We start from the raw sequence: 19,207 nt of genomic DNA, 5'->3' as shown, positions 1-19,207 counted from the left end.
GGCTCATTCATGTGATAGCATCCATCTATTCTTCATTCCCTTTTATTGCTAAAGATAGTACATTGTGTGGAGATACAGACATCCATTCTTCTCTGCTGGTCAAGGCTTCATCAATGTAGCCGGTTTTGGGACTCTCTTTCCTCACTTATTGTCTCTGTAGAATTCTTATATTCACTTTCTTATTTTCCTTACCTCTTCTCTTTCTTTTTTTTTCCTTTTTGAGACAGGGTTTCATTACGTAGTCCTGGCTGTCTCGGAACCCAATGTGTAGACCATGCTGGTCTTGAACTCACAGAGATCCACCTGCTTCTCTCTCCCAAGTGCTGGGATAAAAGGTGTACACCACCACTGCCCAGCCTCTAGTATTCTCTTAACTGTGCAACTCTACATTCAAACAAGTATTTTATACAGCGGTGTATCAGCTTTGTTCTGGGATGATTTTATGGGCTAATAATCTTCACTTTAGTGAAAAATAGAAATCCACTTGATTCTTGAAGAGTGATGAACTCTGTAATAGAAATTTGGTTTCTTTCAGGTCCCTGTTACTTTCCAAGTCAAATTTGTTTATCTGCCTTAATTGTGTTGCATATTTTATTGTACTCTGTATGTGGCAATTTTACAAAATACTCAATTTCTTGAGGGTTGACCTGGTATCTAATTCACCTTTGTATACTCAGCATATAGAACAATTGTTTTAGGGACTGGAGCGATGGCTCTGAAATGGCTGCTCTTGTAGAGGATGGGAGTTTAATTCCAAGTCTCTACTGTAGGCTGGCTCTCAACTGCCTGTAACTCCAGGACTCCGCAGTCACATATTCAGGCACTCACTCACACACAATCTAAAGAGCAATACTTTACACACATAACTATTTAATAAGTACAAATATTAAACTGAAGCACATATCGATCAGATGCATCTTAAGTTGCTTGGAATAGTCATTCTAAGACTTAATTTAAAGTTTTTCATTAATTTTTTAAAAAATATTTTAAATTTAAATGTTATTTATTTGTTTGTTTATTATTGTGTGTGCATGATATGTATGTAGGTGCACGTATGCCACAGCACCTGTGTGGAGGTCAGAGGGCAACCATGTGAAGTTCATTCTTTCCTTTCACTTTTTTGTGGGTTATAGGGATCAAATTCAGGTCATAGGCTTGTGTGTCAAGATCTTTACCAACTAAGCCATTTCTCTGCCCCCCCCACCCTTTTTTTTAAGCAAGTGTCTCACTATGGAACCTTCAACTCTCTGTCTTCCTGTCTGAGCCTCCTGCTTGCTGGGATTATAGGCTCATACCACCAACTTAGAGTTTTGGGAGTTTAGTTTTAGAGTTTTTTTTTTCTTTCTTTCTGACTAAAATAACCAGATTGATACTCAGGAAGCTTTTTTTTTTCTTTTTTGGTTCTTCGAGACAGGGTTTCTCTGTGTAACCTTGGCTGTCCTGAAACTCACTGTGTAGACCAGACTGGCCTCAAACTCACAGAGATCCACCTGCCTCTGCCTCCTGAGTGCTGGGATTAAAGGTGTGTGCCACCACCACCCGGCTCAAAATACTTATTTACATATGATTTTATTATAAAATTTCTGTCTATGTAGCCACTTTCATAATTTATCTATTTTCTCAATAAAGGCATTCTGAGTGATTACAGGACAATTATTTTGAAGTAGCCAATAGGATATTTAAATCAGTATCATCAATAATATTTTCCCTAGTAAGGCCATGTTGTCAGCACAATTAATACCTCACATTATCGGCCAATTGCTTATGCTTTACTTTGCCAGCTATAGTTTGAATGCCATACAGAAACTTTATTTAACCAAGTAGTTCTTAAATCCCTTGAGATCAAGAATGGATTTCCTAGTTGTCATTGCTGGCTCGTACCTATAACGCTGGCATTTGGAGGTAAGAGGATTGTCAAAAGTTCAGGCCAACCTGACCTACAAAGTAAGACAAAATCAAAACAAAATAGAATGTGTTTTTCGGTTGCTTGTGGTTTATTCATAAAGGGCTTATTGGGAACAGAATCTTTGTACACAGTTTGCTGTTATTTATGAGAACATGAAAACATAGGGATTATTTCTCTTTTGTTGTTTGTTTGTTTGTTTGTTTGTTTGTTTGTTTTTTCCAGACAGGGATTCTCTGAATTGTTTTGAAGCCTGTCCTAGAACTTGCTCAGTAGACCAGGCTGGCCCCGTATTTCTCCTATTTTTCAGATGCAGAAATCCTGAAGTCCCAACAGCATAAGCTTATTAGGTGACCATGATGATGGGCTCACAATACAAAATTATCCACTTGACTGATTTGTGCCAATTTGGTGAAAAATTTTCTATCTGGCCACAGTTAAAAAAGGGCACAAGTTTGAATCCTTGTGCATTATTAAGTTACCAGTTTGTTTCAACAGACAAGTGCTTATTTTCCATCAATTCTGAGTTTCCTGATTAGTAGAATGGGATTTTTTAAAAAGGCCCCAACCCTTGTCTTGAAGGAGTTATGAATATTAAGTAAGAAAAATAGGTGCAAAATAAATACTCATACCGTATTTATGTGTTTCTTTTGTCTCGTTAAAATGTAAACCAAATAAATAAAGTTCCTGGACAGTCAGGGAGGTAACCCAGAGAAACCTTGTTTCAAAAAAAAACCCACAAAAAATCCAAATTTCATAAGTGTGTGTATATAATTTACTAGTCTTCAAATGATGACGCAATTCTGTATAATTCAAGATTTTATGGAGCACTTTTTATAGCTAATATATGTACAATTACATTGAAACAACCTCAGAGAATCCTTCCGAAAAATAACTATCACAGGGACCTAAACAGAGGCCACTTGATTTGGGATATTCATGTTACCTTCCAGTAATCTTGTAATCTAATAGAAGGAGATCTAAACAGTTTTCCTGAGAAATCCTTTCCCTCAAATTGACAGATGATTTTTGTCTTTGTTGATTTGATGTCATTGTCATTCTATATTTTGTATTTTTATGTCTGGCGCTTTGATCTTATTTTTCTTCAGTATGTTCTGTTGCTAAGTAGAAAATCCTCACTGTGTTCAGACATTGTCTCTTGTTTAAATTACATATATTTGAATTCAAAATAATGATAGGAAATATACTTTGGGATAGAAATGATGAAAAATTTTGTATCAATCCTCTATACAATCTTTTCTGCTAAAAAGGAGCTATTTTCATCCTTTTATTATGAGAGTATTTTCCTTAGAGAGCACTGATCTTTAAAATTCTTTTGTGTTGATAGCCAGAAACTTCATTTGCTAGCCTTAGGTTATGTTCCAAACTCTTCCAGTAGGATCTGATGAACAAAAAAATATCAGAGTGTTAATGAGTTAATATTTTATGGATAATAGTTACATGTTTGAAGAAGTATACAATTTCAATCTTTGAAACAGTTTAAAATAAGCTTTTTAAACAGAATTTCAATCACTGGAACTCTGCTAATACTATTACATACAATTCTCTATTATATTTTCACCTTAATATTTTTCCTGTGGCATTTACTATGTGTTACTTGGACTAAAATGCTTTTTTTCCTTTTGATACTCTTTGTATTCAGTTCTTTGCTTTTCTAGTAGATACATGGTATATTTCAGCAACCATGGACACTCTGTACTAGCTTGGAGCCATTTTGATCACTTTTAAACCAATTAGCCAGCCTTTAACCAGTTCAGTGATCTCTCCCTTGTGGCCTCATGCTGGCCTCACACAGAACAGACCTCTAAGTCTACTCCAGATGGCCAACTGTATCCACTAAACCTTTCAGAATGGTGTTGATATTGCTAGTTTGTGACCGAGTGTGTGCTTTTTATATGTAAGAAAAAAACATGTAATTTATGGATATGACTATAAGTTTCTTTTCTAGGTGTATCTTTAAAGCATTATTCAAGTACAAAGAGTAGAAAATTTTCATAGGAAACTGGAAAACTATCCACATAAGAAAGTTAAATTTGCTTATATTTATTATAGTGATGTAATAAAAAAAAGCTGGTGTTATTTGCCCTGTGTTTTCATTCTTAGAGAAATATATTTTACTGGTCATTCTTTGTCCTTGCTTTTGGATTCCTTATCAAAATTTCCCTTTTTTCATAATCTTTTATCTATGACCCTGTATATCTAAAATATTGAAAATATCTCTCTGCCTCTTGTCATTACCAAACTTCTATCTTTTATGCTTGAGATTTCTAAACTGTGCATGTTAAGTGGATTTTTACATACTTGCCCCAAGACAAGAATTTCAAATAATACCAGGCAGAACTAGGATCTGTTCAGCACTTTCACTTCTTAGATTTTAACTTACATCCTTCCCTGGATCATTAGTGAAAATGAGCTCACTTATAATGAAAAAGAAAAAAGATCAGCTCATATTTGTATGGACTACAATAATATAGCATCTAAAAAAGAATAATGTGAAGTGAGTTGGTATTTTTTGTTCAAGATATACATCTGCTCAATGTAGAATTTTGGTAAGAAATATCTCAGCATCAACACACACATATACTAAAGGTCATGACTAAAAGGTACTGCTTTGATTGTCTGCTCAATTACCAACTGTATGCTCATAGAGAATACTGAGAAGTAAACAATATAGCTACAAAGTATCAAGCACCAAACTCTATAATTTACCTGCAGGGATAATTTATTTTTAAAAGCAACTGGGGCTTGATACTGAGGTTCTTCATGCATATTTTCTCATAATTGTTGACAACTTAACTACTTTTTGAGACAGTATATGTAGACCAAGCTGATCTTGAACTAGCAGAGACTGATTTGCTTACCTTAACTTTGTACCTGTTAAGATAATCAGCATTTTCCTAATATGAAAGGTTAAGATTATTAAATTGCTTTGAAGACCACAAATTACATTCAATATGTTCCTAGATTGTGATTTTATATTAACAGATTCTTAACATATGTAAAATAATTAACTACCCTTTGCATTTCAACTTACATTCAATGCATAAGTACAAGATTGCTAACTTAGTGTCCACACTTCTTTACTCTTACCTTTTCTTCCAATAAAATACAGACTGAGGCTTTTGATTCACAGGCCCAAGGTAAATTTGAATTAACAGGAATAGCAATTACTTTTTAGCATCACTAAGTATAACTTTTAAAGCTTAAGTGATTTTTAAGAATGGGGAAAGTGACAGCTGAGGTAAGAGGAATTTTTAAAAAATGGAAATCTCTACCTACATGCTATTATTATTTTTGGTTCATTATCCAAAATGTGAAGATGAGAGAGAGACAGAGAGAGAGAGAGAGCTTTTAAAGTTAGAGACAAGCAAACTTATGGTGCTAGTAGATGAAAATGATTTTTAAAAATACCTTTCTAATTATGTTTTACTTAACATTGAAGAAGAGAACCTGGGGTGACTAGCTTTTTTTCTCACGAGGAACACAACATAAAAGTTTTTCTTAAAAAAAAACCTACCACACCTACTATTTCTTATTTAAACACTGAGGGAGAAAGTAGTATGTAGAACTGCATAATCAGATGCAGTTCAATTTAATAATTTGAACACTTGTCCTAATACATTTCATTGTGACTCATCAACACACTGTAAGATAACTATTGATCTGCAAATTAATCATTCTAGGTCTTTATATGATTGTATTTATTGAGACCTATTCCATACATTGGCAAAGGAAGAATTGTATGTCATATTTAAATGGAGTTTGATCTTAAGACTGAACACACCAGGGTGCTGCTGCATCACTGAAGGCTTCCACTTTTTGGGAAACATCTATGGGGCAGAAATTATTTGTGCTCGAAAGGACCCCAGAAGTGCAGTCTGATAGTTCTGAACATTAAGAGAAGATACTGTGACCACTGTTTATGAACTGCCAAATGGTAAGACTATTCCTAGAGACAGGGAGCTTGTTTTCCTTTTTTTAATTTTAGGAAGCTGTGTTCCCAAAACACACATGTAAAACTCAGAACAGATCTTTTCCCAGCCAGTGTACAAACTACACGGAGAAGAAACAGGGGAGTAGACAGTATTTTATTATGGTTGATAATTTTTGGTTGCCCTTCTAAGTTAAAAATCTGACATCAAAAGATGTTGGGACATTTTGCCTTTATATGCAACTTCCACTATTTATGTAACTAATTTGAAAAACCAAAGGCATAGAAATAAAATCTGTCAACATGATACTGCTCTCTATGAGGTTAAGATAAAGTTCCAGACTCTTCTAAGGGACTTGCTGTACTGATGAAATATTAAAAGCAGAAGCCTTTGGGTCCAAATATTTCCAGGAAGAAATCGGAGTTTTTACTTAGCAACTTGAGAAACTGTCCATTATTTTTATGTTAAAAGACAGTATCACTTTAAGTATGCCAATTAAGTGTTTGTGTTCCTGGTAAGTTAGTTCTTTCCTAGCTCTGGCCTGGTTGGAAGCTGGATTTCTTAGTCCTCAGAAGAAATGAAGTGTATTTGGGTAGAGATTGGTGGCTTCTTACTTCCTCTCCCAAAGGGCTGCTGGTGTTGGCTTTTTTTTTTTTTTTGAGTGGGGTTTTAAGGAAGAGAAAATGGCTGTATATAAAATTATTGAATAGGCCTAAGTTAAAATTCTGCCTTGATCCGTGAGACAGACACAGATGTCAGGTGAAACAGTTTTAGTACCTGTGTAATTTTAAAAATGAACAAACTCTGCTCTCATCTCAGGTCCCCCTCTTTCTATGTGCTGGTTTCTCTGGACGGTTCAGAATCCATTTTAGAGCACAGGAAGCAAAATATGTGAATTCCACTTGTGCTTTTGCAGGTGCTGTGGTAGCAGGACAACCTTTGCTCACTTGCCGGCCATTACCAAGCTGTTTTTTTTTTTTAAATGTCTGGTGAGAATTAAAGACAACACAGAAAATTTCAAAACCACATTTTAACACCTAAAGTCCACAAAATGTTTCTACACAGACGGCGAACTATTCCACAGGATCCTTCATTTACCAAGTCTATATCCAGATCTGGGAGGTTGAGAGAGAAGGGTGATTCTTTTGAGGCATCGCCGAAGATTGAAAGAAAAAAATTAAGACTCCTAGGTGTTCTTCTGCACACCCCAGCTCTGAAGATATCATTGTTCAGGCTGGGGTCTTCCCAAATGAACGTGCATTTTCGGTTCCGGAGATCTAGTAAAATTATGGAGGAAAAGCAAAACCATGGGGTAATTTTGCGAATAGTCCTAGAGGCTAAGAAGCCAGAGAAGATTTAATTTGCTTCTCAGCTAGACTGGGAGCCCGGCGGTCCTCAGCTGTCATCCCCAGCGGCGGAGGGGAGCGCCGGCTTTGGCGTGGGGCTCCGAGTGGCTGCAGCCCGCCTGCGGCTCGGGCCACCAGCTCACCTCCGCGGAGAGCCAGGAGCTCACCGGCCCGCTCGCCCCAGCTCGCGCGCCGCCCTCCGGCCGCAGCCCAGGGGCCAGCACCATCCAGCCGGGTGGCTGCCAGAGGGCCAGCACCCGGAGCTGGCTGTCGGGGTCTCCCGCGACTCCCAGGGCGCTGGGGCCGGCTCCCCCTTCCCTGCTTCCATCTCCTGCCTCTCACCCAGCAGGCTGCGCCAGCTCTCCACAGCCGCCGCGCACGCACTCACTCGAGGGCGCCCTTCAAGGTTACCCGTGGCTGGGGGCTGGCGCCGACTGTGGCCATCGGCCTCCTCCGCTCTCCTCCCGCCCCTGGTCTTTTGCCGCCGCTGGGCTACCGGCTTCCAAGCCCGAAGCGGGACAAGCTCCTAAAACCCAGGAGGGAAGTTGGGATGGGAAACTGGCCGCCTCCCGTCCGGGTTGGGGGCGGCCTCGGTGGCTCCGGGTGCCCGAACACCCAGGTCAAACGAGGTCGCGGCGAGCCAGGACTGTGGCTCGCCCGGGGCGCGCTCCGCGCAGTGCGCTGGGCCCGGGGTGATGTGGGGGCTGCTGGAGCACGAAGGGGCGAGAGGAGACCCGGGTCCATAGGGGGGCAGAGACCAGCCGGCGGACAAACCTGCTGAGGAAACTAACTAAATAAAAGGAGACTGTTATTTAAGGCGCGGAAATTTGAAATATTTGGACAGGAAGAGAAGAGAAAAAGAGACCTTTGCGAGGACGGAAAAAAAAAAAGTGAGCTAACGGTTTTGCAGCTCCCCCACCCCCACCCGCGGGCTTTTCTGCGCGCACAGAAGGAGCACCTCGCTTCCAGCTTCTTCCCTAGCCTGAGTCTTAGTCTGGGATACAAAAGATGTGCTGGCAGCCCCTGCTCAGATGCTGGACAGAGTTTTACCCCCATCTCAAGCGGGATTTTTGTTTTCTGCCTCTCACTGAGTGTCTGCGTGGGTCGGTTTGCAGGAAACAGCCGGATAAAACCAGCAGTCTATACACACTAAAATGAGACTTTCTCCCCTGTAGTCTTTTGACAGAGGTAGCTTAGAACAGCCAGGAAGGTTTGTAAGTAATGACACTTTCTCCCTCCATCACTGTGATTTTCCCAGTGTTTCTTGGACCCCAGTGAAAATCTAAAATACCTTCCTAGCAACTAAAAACTTGAAAGTCCCCTACCACAAACTCCAGCATCCAATATGATCAAGATAAAGTAAATTTATCATATTGCCAAATAATTTGCTTTCCCAGGAAACAATACTTTATGGATTTGTCAGGTTCCCACAGTGTGTGTGTGTGTGTGTGTGTGTGTGTGTGTGTTCGCGCACAAAAGGTCATCACACCACTGTTTGATGCATGATATTCATTAAAAACAAAACAAAACAAAAAACCCTGTTGATTCACCAAAGAAATGGGACGAAAGGTACCTTGGTTAGTGACTCCAGTAACAGAGTGTGTGTGGACTGAGACCCTGTTAGTGCACAACCCCTCCCTCTTTTTGTAGGTGGAAGACTGGACCTGAGTTTCCCGGTGCGGATTAGGGCACAGAGGAGAAAACTCAGCTCACACCTCGGCTTTATAACCCCTATCTTTGATATAGCAGGGTCCCCTGGGGATCCAGGCACTCTATTCAATTAGATTTTTCATCCTTGCTCTGCACCTGAATAAATTCAGACTCCTCCCGACCGGAGCGCCATGCAATTTATACCCCACTAAGCTCAGCAGCACCTTCCCTTCTCTGCTTATTCAAGAGTTCCGAGTACTGTCGAGGTTTTTGAGAGATTGCATAGCTTTTCATATTTCCTAGAGGGGACCACATAACTCATTTCTAAAATACTCAGATTAGCAAAGCTACTTCCTGCGAGGAGCCAGAGTTTTAATGCCTAGCAAATCTTAGCCTGATGAAGAGATAGGGCATCCTCTCCCTCTGCTGTGCTCAGACCACCCGAGAACAAAGCAATTACAGCCCTTCTCTTTTGCTTTATGGACATCTCGTGCCTTTGTATTTGAAATCTCTAAAGGTGATTTTACATCATGGGATAAAGTAAATGCTGAGACATGTGGTACTTCGAGTCAATTAAACTGTAAATTTGGAATTGCCCAACTTTACGGTTACAATTTGTAGGAAGGGTTTCAAAGCGCAATTTTCAGTAATAGTGCTACTCTTTGAAAATATCCAGTTTACTAAAGCTGTATGTTTTATATAATGAGTCTGTTTTTACATAGAAGTATTTCCCTTTTAAACCATCTCAACTTCTACCTTCAAAACTTTCGTGAGTTTGATGTCATGCTGCCATTGAAAATAAATTCATGTAGAAATGCAGTTAAAGGAGGCTGAAGTTTGGGGAATGTAAATTTTAACCCCATGGTTTAAATCATCCCAGATTCTTTAATATTCACGCTGGAAGATACGCTATTTAAAACCATTTGCCTTCAGCCCTTCCTTGTTAAGACCCCAGAGCCCTGTCCTTCAGTAAACCTTCAAGTACTTTGTTCTTTTTGAATTGAGGGCAGCGAGCTTATGAAGCAGAGGAGGGAACTTTCACATAAAACATCTTTGTTTGTGTGGCAAATGATGAATGCAGTATTTATAAATTTATAAATGGTAACTGCATTGACATCCCTTGGTGACTATCTTTAATATGACAGAACAATTACTAGATGTGGAGAAAATCCTTTTGGAAATTTGAGATCTGACTAGTTCCCTCAATATTTTTTAAGCTAAAATGTCCCCCCAAAAGGTTTTAGGTTCACTTAGTTAAAAAAAAAACTATGGAAATAAATCAAGTACCATATGGAAAAGTTGCTTATTATGTATGGTGAAAGTTTCTATATTTCTTATTCTGTAGACCCTAGGTCTTTATATACGCTTTGGTTTTCTTCTGGCTGAAGTGTTTTTAGTTTCCCATCATGAACACTGATAACTTGTATTTTAATACTTAAAGTTTTGTAGTTTTGCATTTTTGACATTCATGGGGAAAGGTCAGTGTTGCGTTGGCTTACTTGTGGCACAAGCCTGAGAAGTCCATTAAGCAATTGTTTCAATTTTTGATTTTAAAACGCCATCCAATGGGAAGTGCTTCCCCAGGGGTGGTCTCTTTTAGCTCTGACTTTTTAGAGCTGATGTTTGTTTTCACATTGCTGCTTCTGAAATCTACCTCTCTTTCAGCTGTTTGGCTTGATTTTGAGAAAAAGGGAAGATTGGGCATTACAAGGAATTCGCAATGAAATAATGTCAAGTCTGTTCTTCAAAAGTGCTGTTTGTATTCCTTTTTGAAGCCAAAATATTAATAAAAGCAGAGTTAGCTAATGAAATTTTTGGGAGGGGGCACGGGAAAGGAAACAAAGGAATAACTTTGTAATTGGATTCCCAATGTGTTCTTTTCTAATGTTAATACTTGCAGTGTTATGAACTTTTAACACATTTGTGGCAAAATGACCAGGTGTGTACAGAGGAGTTTTTAAAAAAATCACAGGAAAATCTGGTCCTCTTCTGAAAAAGTGTTTTAATCAGGCAAAAGATGCATCAGGACAAAGAATTTTTAAAACAAAGTCTCCAGGTCAGATTCTGAGAGTGGCAAAGGGTAAGCAAAGAAAAAAATCATAGATAAAATATCCAGAAGAAAGGCATAGCTATTTGCAATTACATGTTAGAAATCAGAATTTTGACAGTGAAAAGGATGTTTAAATATTTCAGAAACTTGTAGTGAGATTTCCAATTAGAGAGTTTCAAAGACTTTAACTAGCTGCTTAAAATAAGAAACAAAACAAAACCTTATATTTTAACAAGTGATAGTAAGTCAGTCAGGACAGCCAACCAACTAACTGACAAAGTAAAGGCAATGTGGGAAAGCCCCCCCCCAGCACTCACTGTAGATTTGTGGCTCCCCCGACCCCATTTGCCTCCATCAGGCTAATGACCTCATTTCTTCCATAGAACCTGGCCAAGTCGAAGGCGGTGTCCCCCTTATGATTCCGATGCCCCACATTGCTGGCTGTGTGCTTCACAAGGAACTCCACCACAGGGAGGTGGCCTTCTTTGGCAGCCAAGTGCAAGGGCAGGTTCCCTTCATTATCTTCAATGTTAACATCAGCTTGAAACTCCAGCAAAGCCTGTACCGTGTCCAGGAAACCTGCTCTGGCTGCATCATGAATGACAGCGAAACCAGTTCGGTCTTTCAAATTGGGATTAGCACCTCTGAGTAGAAGTCTCCTGGCAATCTCTGGATTTCCAAGTTTCATAACCTAGGAAAGAAGTTAAAGATAGGAGAATCCCTCCATCTTTCGAGCTACAGCAGTATCTAAAGGGTAATTATTTTTGATTTGGTACTTGAAGAAGACTCATATTGTAGAGTTTGAAGGCTGTGTAGCAGTTGGTAAAAATAGAAGAAAAATTACAAAAATTGATCTTATTGGTGGAATATCCTAAATAAGCCCAGATGTAAGATAAATTGATCAATAAAATAGAATTTCTACAACATGAATAAATTTGATGGCTAATTTGGTTCTTTATCTTTTAAGAAGACCTGTGTAGGTTTTGCTTTTTTTATTCATGAATTCCCTAATAAAAGAAATATAATTTGGTATTTAAGTAAAGAGACTCCTATGCTCATAAAATATACCTGGTGCATTAATTCTGGAAGATTGAATGGGGGTAAAAAAATTTTCCTAGTAGCTACTGAAAACAAATGATGGTGGGTTTCTTTAAACTCCCAGATACATATCATTTAATGTACAACTGATCCTTTAAAATCCCAAAGTTGACATTTTCTAAAATGATTAGTTTTTACATGTTCCTTCCAAATAGATATTGCCTGAAAATTTCAAGCATTAAAATTTTTCTTTACAGGCTATAAATATTGGCTACTAGAAACATTCCATGGTTAGAATTCATTTCAAATTATCAAATATCACTGAGTTATTAAGGTATTAATTCAGCCACTGTGTTCTACAGTACTTATTACATCAATTTACTTCAAACTAAGTTGATGATATATCTTGTATTAGAGAGGAAATGATTGCATGGCTACCATTTTTGAAAAGAATAAAATAGCCATCCTACTATATTAGTTAGTATTTCTCAAAGTTCTAACTGGCCTTCTGATATTCAAGTGAGCAAAAGTAAAAGTAAGATATTTAATGTGTGTTGGAACAGACAGCTCTATCTTGTGGTTTGAGTCATTTAATAATCAACTGGTGATCCTGTGTAATTTCCGTTTGCTCTCATAACGTTTAAGAGAGCTGTTTGTAACCTGCCAATGTTTTGAAAGCCAGACTATAGTATCAATACTTCCTATCAAGGCATAAGATATTTTACATTACAAAAACTTATCTACTGTTGTTTAAATGTATTATATTTTAAGAGATGTCTGTTAAAGATTTCTCATAAGTAAATGTATACAGGAGCACTTGAGATTATAGAGATAATAATATGTATATTATTTACTTGTATAAAATATTATTCTTATTAACATGCCAGAAAACTCCAGTATTTGAACAGGTTTCATGTATATTTAGGTATAGTCATAAGAATCTAAGTTATGTAATTATATAAGTGAGCTACTTACTAAATACTAAATATTTATTAGTCAAAAGTAACACATTTGAAAACATGTACAGAGCTGATTTAATCTCTTTAAAATGTTTTTAAAAGAATGACAAATTAATAAAATATGTTTAGAATGAATAATATTTTAAGTGCAAATACTCCCTTTGTCATGATATTAAGGTTCCACTTTAATAAAACCCTTCCACCCCTTCATTTTGAGCTGTAGAAAAATGACCCCAAATTTATTTTTCTAGAGCCTCCATGGAATACATTTTCTGCTTATTAAAAATTAATATGGTGTAATTTTAATTTTTGCCACATCTCCCTGGAACCTGTCACATTTAAAGAGTTAAAGTGAGATAAACACGAAATAGACACCTTAGATCTTTGTAAAGCAAATATACGATGAAGATCTTTGACTATTCTTCTTGAAAACAACAGCAAAGAAAAAAAGGCTTCTGCAGTTGAGTAAGCGCGATAATCACAGATTAAAATTTGCCATCTTTGGCAGAAAGTAATAGTAATATTGCAAATGATTTTGAAGAAAGTTCTTTCTGATGACACAATTTCAGAGTCAGGATTATGCATACTGAAAAAGACTCCTGTTTGTGTGTGTATGCTTCATTTTATGTACTGATATTAAGCTATAATAAGTGGGTATTATCTAAGTTTGTTAATATAAACCAAAGTGGCTAGTTTTTTTTAAATGTTTGTCAAAATCCAATTACCTTAATTACCCCATTGTCCTGTTTGTGGAAGGTTCTATACTATCTCTTTCTGAACATGGATAGAGTGGCTCAGACTTGGTGAAACTGACCTACCTTCTGCCTTTTCAATAGAAACCCTTTCAGTGTCTGGGGTTTATGGAATTCCTATCATCACCAAACCAGTACAAAAGTATTATGTGGTAAAACAAAAGCAAACCCCTTTCCTTATTTAATCTACCTGAGTCAGGATACATATTTTAGTATCTCTGCATTAGCCATCTTAATAGTGAACATTTTGCAAGGCCAGCTAGCTGTATCCTGATTTAAAATATACAGACCGTGTGAGCTTCCACTGTGGCACCCTGCCACTTAAATTTCTAATTTTTAAAACAGAAACAAAGCTCTCTAATGCCCTTACCCCGGTGGGTTTTCAAAAACTGTTCATGGATAGGAAAAGCTCCCAGGAGTACCACCAGAACACCAATAAAAACAACTAGTGGAGAGAGGTCACTTTCCCATTTCTTTTGTTTCTTAGCCTTCCAGCAAAATTACATGGTAACATTTGGAGGAAGAAAAAATATTATCAGGTACATACTTGGCAGCTGGACATGTGTCATTTGTTGTCTGTAAATCTAATTACTGAAAATTAGAGCATACCACCGCATGACCACGGGGATAATAAAAACATTACTGCTCAGCTCTGATTAGAAAATTCAACTTTTTATTTCTCCTTAATTCTGAATGAGTGGATTAAGTATTATATTAACTGTGAAATGTACATCCTGTTCTGGTGCCCAGGCTATCCCATTCCAAACGAGGAAAGGTCGTTTGTTAAGACATGAAACAGCTTAAGGAAAAACACCCTTCCTAGTAGTCAGGGAAATTAGCTTTAAAGTCAACTATTGGGAACAAAATAGGTGAAAACCACTATTAGCTCTGTATTTATTTCAAATAATAATCATAATAATGTGCTTAAAGAGCTATCTAAAACAACACAGCACAAAACAAACAGATTTCGACGCTAAGACTACTTTAAAATCTCCACTGTCACAAAAACATTCCAAAAATTATGACCAAACCTAGGATTCTCTTTATAGCGAGGATGTTATTGGATTTGACGAGTTTCTCCAAAGTACGTCATTTTGGGGAGTTGGATCCACTTAAAGATATAAAATATGGCAACCAAGTAGGTTTTAAAACCGTGAGGATTTGTACCCCTGGAAACGTAAAAGCTGTCATTTTAGAAGCCCAAGCAACCTTATTAGCTCGCGTTCCCCACCTCTGTGGATACCAACCTGCAGCGCAGTTCTCCCAAATCCATTTTGAGCGTTGACGTTTACATTATTTTGCAACAAACTAGTAAGTTGCTCTAGGTCCCCCCTGGCAGCTGCGGACGCCAACTCGTTCCCCCAAGGCTCGGCCATTCTTTAGGGTCCTGACGATCGGGAAAAGACGATTAGTGGCTTCTCCTTTCCCCTTTTCCTTTGCTCCTAATCAGGCTGCATGATGGCATCGGAGGCTGACAGAAGGACTGGGATGGTTAATCTGGAGTAGAGCTTGGTAGTAAATACTAGTAAGGTCGGCCTGCCAAAAGCCCGCCCCTTGATTCACACGTGATTATTCAGCAAAACTGAGCCCATTGGAGAGGGGCTCTTCTCCTAGCTTTTTAGCTTAACCCCTAAGAAGGATTCTGGCGATTCAACAGAGACACATACAGACACACAGGCATTCTTGATTAATTACTCTGGACGTGAGATGCAGGCAGAGCTGTCACGTACCTAAACTTCACAGTTCTGTGAGGAGGATGTGCGGAGACTTAAGAGACTAGGTCAGCTCAGAAAACACTGCGGAAGAAAAAGTACTGGAGAGAAGAAAAGGCATTAACCCACCCTTGTTTACAATGGTGACTTGAGGCAGAACTTCAGGGACAAGTCCTCCGCAGGGCTCGCTTTCCATCCGTCTCGCGGAAGGGGGTAGTCCCGAGTGCTGCTCGCTAGGAGAGCGCCGCGGTGGCTGGATGCTGACGTGCTGTGGGGGTTAAAGATGATCGCCGAAGGCAGACCGGAGCAGCAGTTCCGTGACCCTCAACTCTCGGGTCTCAACGACTCCCCAGTGGGCTCGGCGTCTTCAGAAGAGCCCCCGGAGCCCGCAGCCGCAGCCCCGCCGAGCCTCAGAGGCCGTGGGAGCCGGGCAGGGCGCAGGTCTCCGGAGGCTGGTGGGCGCGCGGCAGACCCCCGCCAAGTCCGTCATGCCGGTCCCGCCGGGTCCCGGGACTCCCGGCAGCCTGAGAAACGAGGAGGGCGGCGAAGGACGCGTCTACCGGGCTCCGGTCGCTGAGGCAGCTCGCCGCAGCATCGCGGCTGCACCGGGCCAGCGCGCCAGTAACTTCCCGCCTACGACCGAGCTAGCTCAGGCTATGCACTGCAAGCTCTCTCTGAGAGGCTGCTGTCGCCTCTGCAGCAGTTCCCCTCCTTTCCGATTTTCCGGGGGCCTCCGGTGATGGGAAGGGTCCTTGGAAGTGCGGGCGGTCGCCACAGTTCCCGGGCGCAGTCAGTCCCGCCGATTTGTTGGCGTCCGCCCAGCAGCTCGGGCTCCTGTTGCCACTTGGCCAGTTCTTCGCGGTCCTCCGGCCTGTGCCCCTAGCCTGTGCCGCGGACAGGGCAGCGGCTGCCAGCCAGCCAGCTGGGTCCCCGAGCCGAGCCAGGCAGCCCCGGTCCCTCGCGAGCCGCAGCTGACAGTTTCTTTTGTAGTCCCCAAAATCTCTGATCGCTGCTCTCTTCAGGGCTACAGGCATTAGCGCGTCTTTCCACTTTAGGATCTTTCCCTTTCCTCCCTCCTTTGCTTCTTTTTCCGCTGAAGCAACCGCTGCTTCGGTTGCCTCTGCAGAGACGGTGCCGGTTTCTTATCCCTTTTTTCCGACCTCATCAGCTTTTTTTGAAAATAAAAAAATTGAGCGCTTTTTGAGTTGAAAAACCCGCCCCCATTTTAACGGCAGAGTTTTAAGGAGGCTCCGCCGAGTTAGCGCGCCGCGGGAGCGGGAAGGCCGGGCGCCGCCCACGCCCCGCCCTCCGCCCTGGCGGCGCTCTGGCCGGCGGCGCGCTCGCTCCGCCCTCGCGGCCCCGCGCTCTTCGCCCGCGCTGGGCCTGGGTCCACCCGGAGCTCCTGGCCGCCCGCCCTGCGGTCCGCCCCTGCCGAAGCGGGATCGGTGCCGCCCGGACGGGCCTGCGGGCCTGGGGCTGGCTGGCTGTAGTCCGCGACGCCGAGCCCTCCCGGGCGGGACCCCAATGGAGGTAACCTGGCGCGGACTGAGGCCCTAGGAGCTCGGCGGCCCTGCTGCTGGCGGACTGCGCTTGGGCGCTCCCCGAGGCTCCTCAGCTGGAGCGGGCCGCGCTCCCGGGCCAGGCTCGCCGAGTTCGAGCGGCCTGGCCTGAGACTGCCGCCTCCTAGGGGAGCGCGCTCTTGCTGGACTCCTTTGCTCCACCACGGGCCTCGCCACCTGTCAGGTCATTGGCAGGGCTGCGGAGGCGACCCGACTGTCTGCACCAGACAGCAGAGAAGTTTTGTAGACTTGAGTTGTATGAGTACAGGACATCATAATGAACTTGGAAGCTTTAAAGTTCCAGGGCCTAGAAAATGTGACTTCTATTCTTGAGAGAAAGGGAGAAATGGGGTTAGTTGTAAACAGAATTTACACTAAGTCAGAAATGTTTTCTAACAAGGCTATGTCTTTGTTGTGGAGCTTCTTTCACTGGATGGAGACTCGGTTGTTTTTAGGTGGAGGTGAGGATGGTGGTCTAAGTGTAAAGGACTTTTCTGTCCATGTAATTTATTTCACATTCAGCATCCATTTTCTGTACTTTTGACATCCTCTTTCAGGTATATGAGATTACTGCCTTCTATACTTTTATGCTTAAAAGCAAACAAACCAGCATGTTTGTATGATGCATCCAGTGATCAAAATGAAACCAAGCAAAAATGACAAGTTGTCTAATTAGAACCAGCCATAGCACATCTATCCTCCAGTAACATCTGTACCCAGTTACATGGAGTAAAGTGGAAGTATTAAAAACAAGCCAGAGACATCTGGATAATCATCTCGAAGCAGGTTGGCTGCTAGGGAAAGCTGAAACTAGCAAGAATTTGGCAGTGTTCCTTTAAGTTGTTAAGGAAAAAAAATCAGAGCTATTTTCTAAAAATAGTAACTAAAGCTGAATATTGTGAATCAAGTAACAACAACAAAAGAAACGAACTCCTTAAAAACATTTTAACATAATATTTAGAATTCCACTTGATCATTCTGGGAACTGTGAGCTTTTATTTAGTTCAGCTGGAAGTTGTGATAGGACACTGTCACTGTTAAAGTGATAACTGCCACTATTCCAGTTTACAAATGCTGCCTTCTAGAATGTGATGGCATCTTGCTTGGGGAAAATAGGTTAATCGGAAAGAATAAAATTGTATGTATTCTATAAAAAATGGTGTACATGTGTTCTGACTTTCACCAAATAAAGTATCTTTGCTGAATAACTGAGTAAAGAAAACTTGTGATTTCGGGTGCTTTTACCCGGGCTAGCCTACAGCTCCTATGTGTCTCAGGCTGGCTTAGTACTCGCAGTCTCCAATCGGCCTGGTCCGGCTGGATTACAAGTTTGCAACGAGGTACCTTGTTCTATTAAGAGTTTTTGGAGGCCCTAAGAAAGAAGATTTTAATGTCTCACAGGTAATATGTAAATAAATATTAAAAATGATACAGTACCTGCAAATAAGAGAAAAAGCAGGTGAGAGATGGCTCAGTGGTTAAGGTCACTGGCTGCTCTTCCAGAGGCCCTGAGTTCAATTCCTAGCACATAGCAGCTCACAATTGTAACTCCAGGAATCTGACACTCTCACACCAATGCACATAAAATTAAACAAATTATTTAAAAAAGAGTAAAAGCAGCTGGATGTGGTATCCCACCTCTTTAATCCTAGCAGTTGGGAGGCCAGGGCAAGCCCATCTCTGAGTTGGATGATGGCCTGGTCTACATCGTGAGTTTCAGGATAGGGCTATGTAGAGATACCCTGTTTCAAAATAAATAAATACATAAATAATTTTAAAAAGTAAAAGCAGTTCAATAAAGTTCCAATTTTCCTATGACTTGGTTTGTTCTTCTTAGAGAACTAACTTTTTAGATTCATTTTTAAACCTTATATATGATATGGGGGCGGAGCTTGGTCCTGTCTCAATTTAGTATGCCAGACTTTGTTGACTCCGAAAGGGAGGTTTTACCCCCTCTGAGGAGTGGATGCTGGAGTGGGATGAGGGGAAGTGGGGGCGGGAGAAGGGGAGAGAGGGAGAATGGGGCTTGGTCTGTAAAACGAAAAAAAAAAAATGTAAATAAAAAACTTAGGTGGCCTACCATGAGGGAGCTCATTCCTGAGGACCAGGACCCAGAGGTGGGTTACCCAGGATAGAAAAAAAAAGTCACTGAAATGATTCCTAATGATACTCTGCTATCCTCATAGATTGGTGTCTAGTCCAACTGTCATTGGAGAGGTGTCACTCAGCAACTGATAGAAACAGATGCATCCATCCACAGCTCTGGAGTCCTATGGAAGAGGGGA

General features: G+C 40.9%; 1 protein-coding gene across 5 annotated transcripts; it reads right to left on the bottom strand.

The window, feature by feature from the left end:
- Positions 1–1,973: 1,973 nt before the first annotated feature.
- Positions 1,974–15,631, bottom strand: Cdkn2c (cyclin dependent kinase inhibitor 2C). Of its 5 annotated transcripts, none has more exons than XR_005881318.1 (4): positions 14,899–15,244; positions 11,220–11,593; positions 6,634–6,842; positions 1,974–3,305 (listed from the first exon to the last, which is right to left on the bottom strand). XR_005881318.1 is itself a non-coding variant. In XM_005072115.4 (4 exons), exons 2-4 carry the CDS (start codon positions 15,025–15,027, stop codon positions 3,212–3,214), a joined length of 597 nt encoding a protein of 198 aa, XP_005072172.2. In that variant the 5' UTR covers positions 15,028–15,038; positions 15,493–15,631; the 3' UTR covers positions 1,974–3,211. The 5 variants fall into 5 exon arrangements, 4 of the variants coding, with proteins under 4 accessions (XP_005072172.2, XP_040612908.1, XP_040612906.1 ...); XM_005072115.4 differs by lacking the exon at positions 6,634–6,842 and adding an exon at positions 15,493–15,631 and having other exon boundaries at positions 14,899–15,038; XM_040756974.1 differs by lacking the exons at positions 6,634–6,842; positions 14,899–15,244 and adding an exon at positions 15,493–15,629.
- Between the last annotated feature and the right edge of the window lie 3,576 nt (positions 15,632–19,207).

The sequence above is a fragment of the Mesocricetus auratus genome, unplaced genomic scaffold (genome assembly GCF_017639785.1).
Source record: "Mesocricetus auratus isolate SY011 unplaced genomic scaffold, BCM_Maur_2.0 Super-Scaffold_100014, whole genome shotgun sequence".
NCBI lineage: Eukaryota > Metazoa > Chordata > Mammalia > Rodentia > Cricetidae > Mesocricetus > Mesocricetus auratus.
The sequence above is the reverse complement of the archived record's forward strand: the minus strand, read 5'-3'. Positions and strand labels throughout refer to the sequence as shown.

Coding starts and splice junctions, on each gene's coding strand:
- Cdkn2c (XM_005072115.4), bottom strand. CDS start 15,027: ATGGCCGAGCCTTGGGGGAACGAGTTGGCGTCCGCAGCTGCCAGGGGG. Junction 11,594..14,898: donor TTGGGAGAACTGCGCTGCAG/GTTGGTATCCAC, acceptor CTTCTTTCCTAG/GTTATGAAACTTGGAAATCC. Junction 3,306..11,219: donor GGGGGAGCCACAAATCTACA/GTGAGTGCTGGG, acceptor TTTGTTCATCAG/ATCCTACTGGAAGAGTTTGG.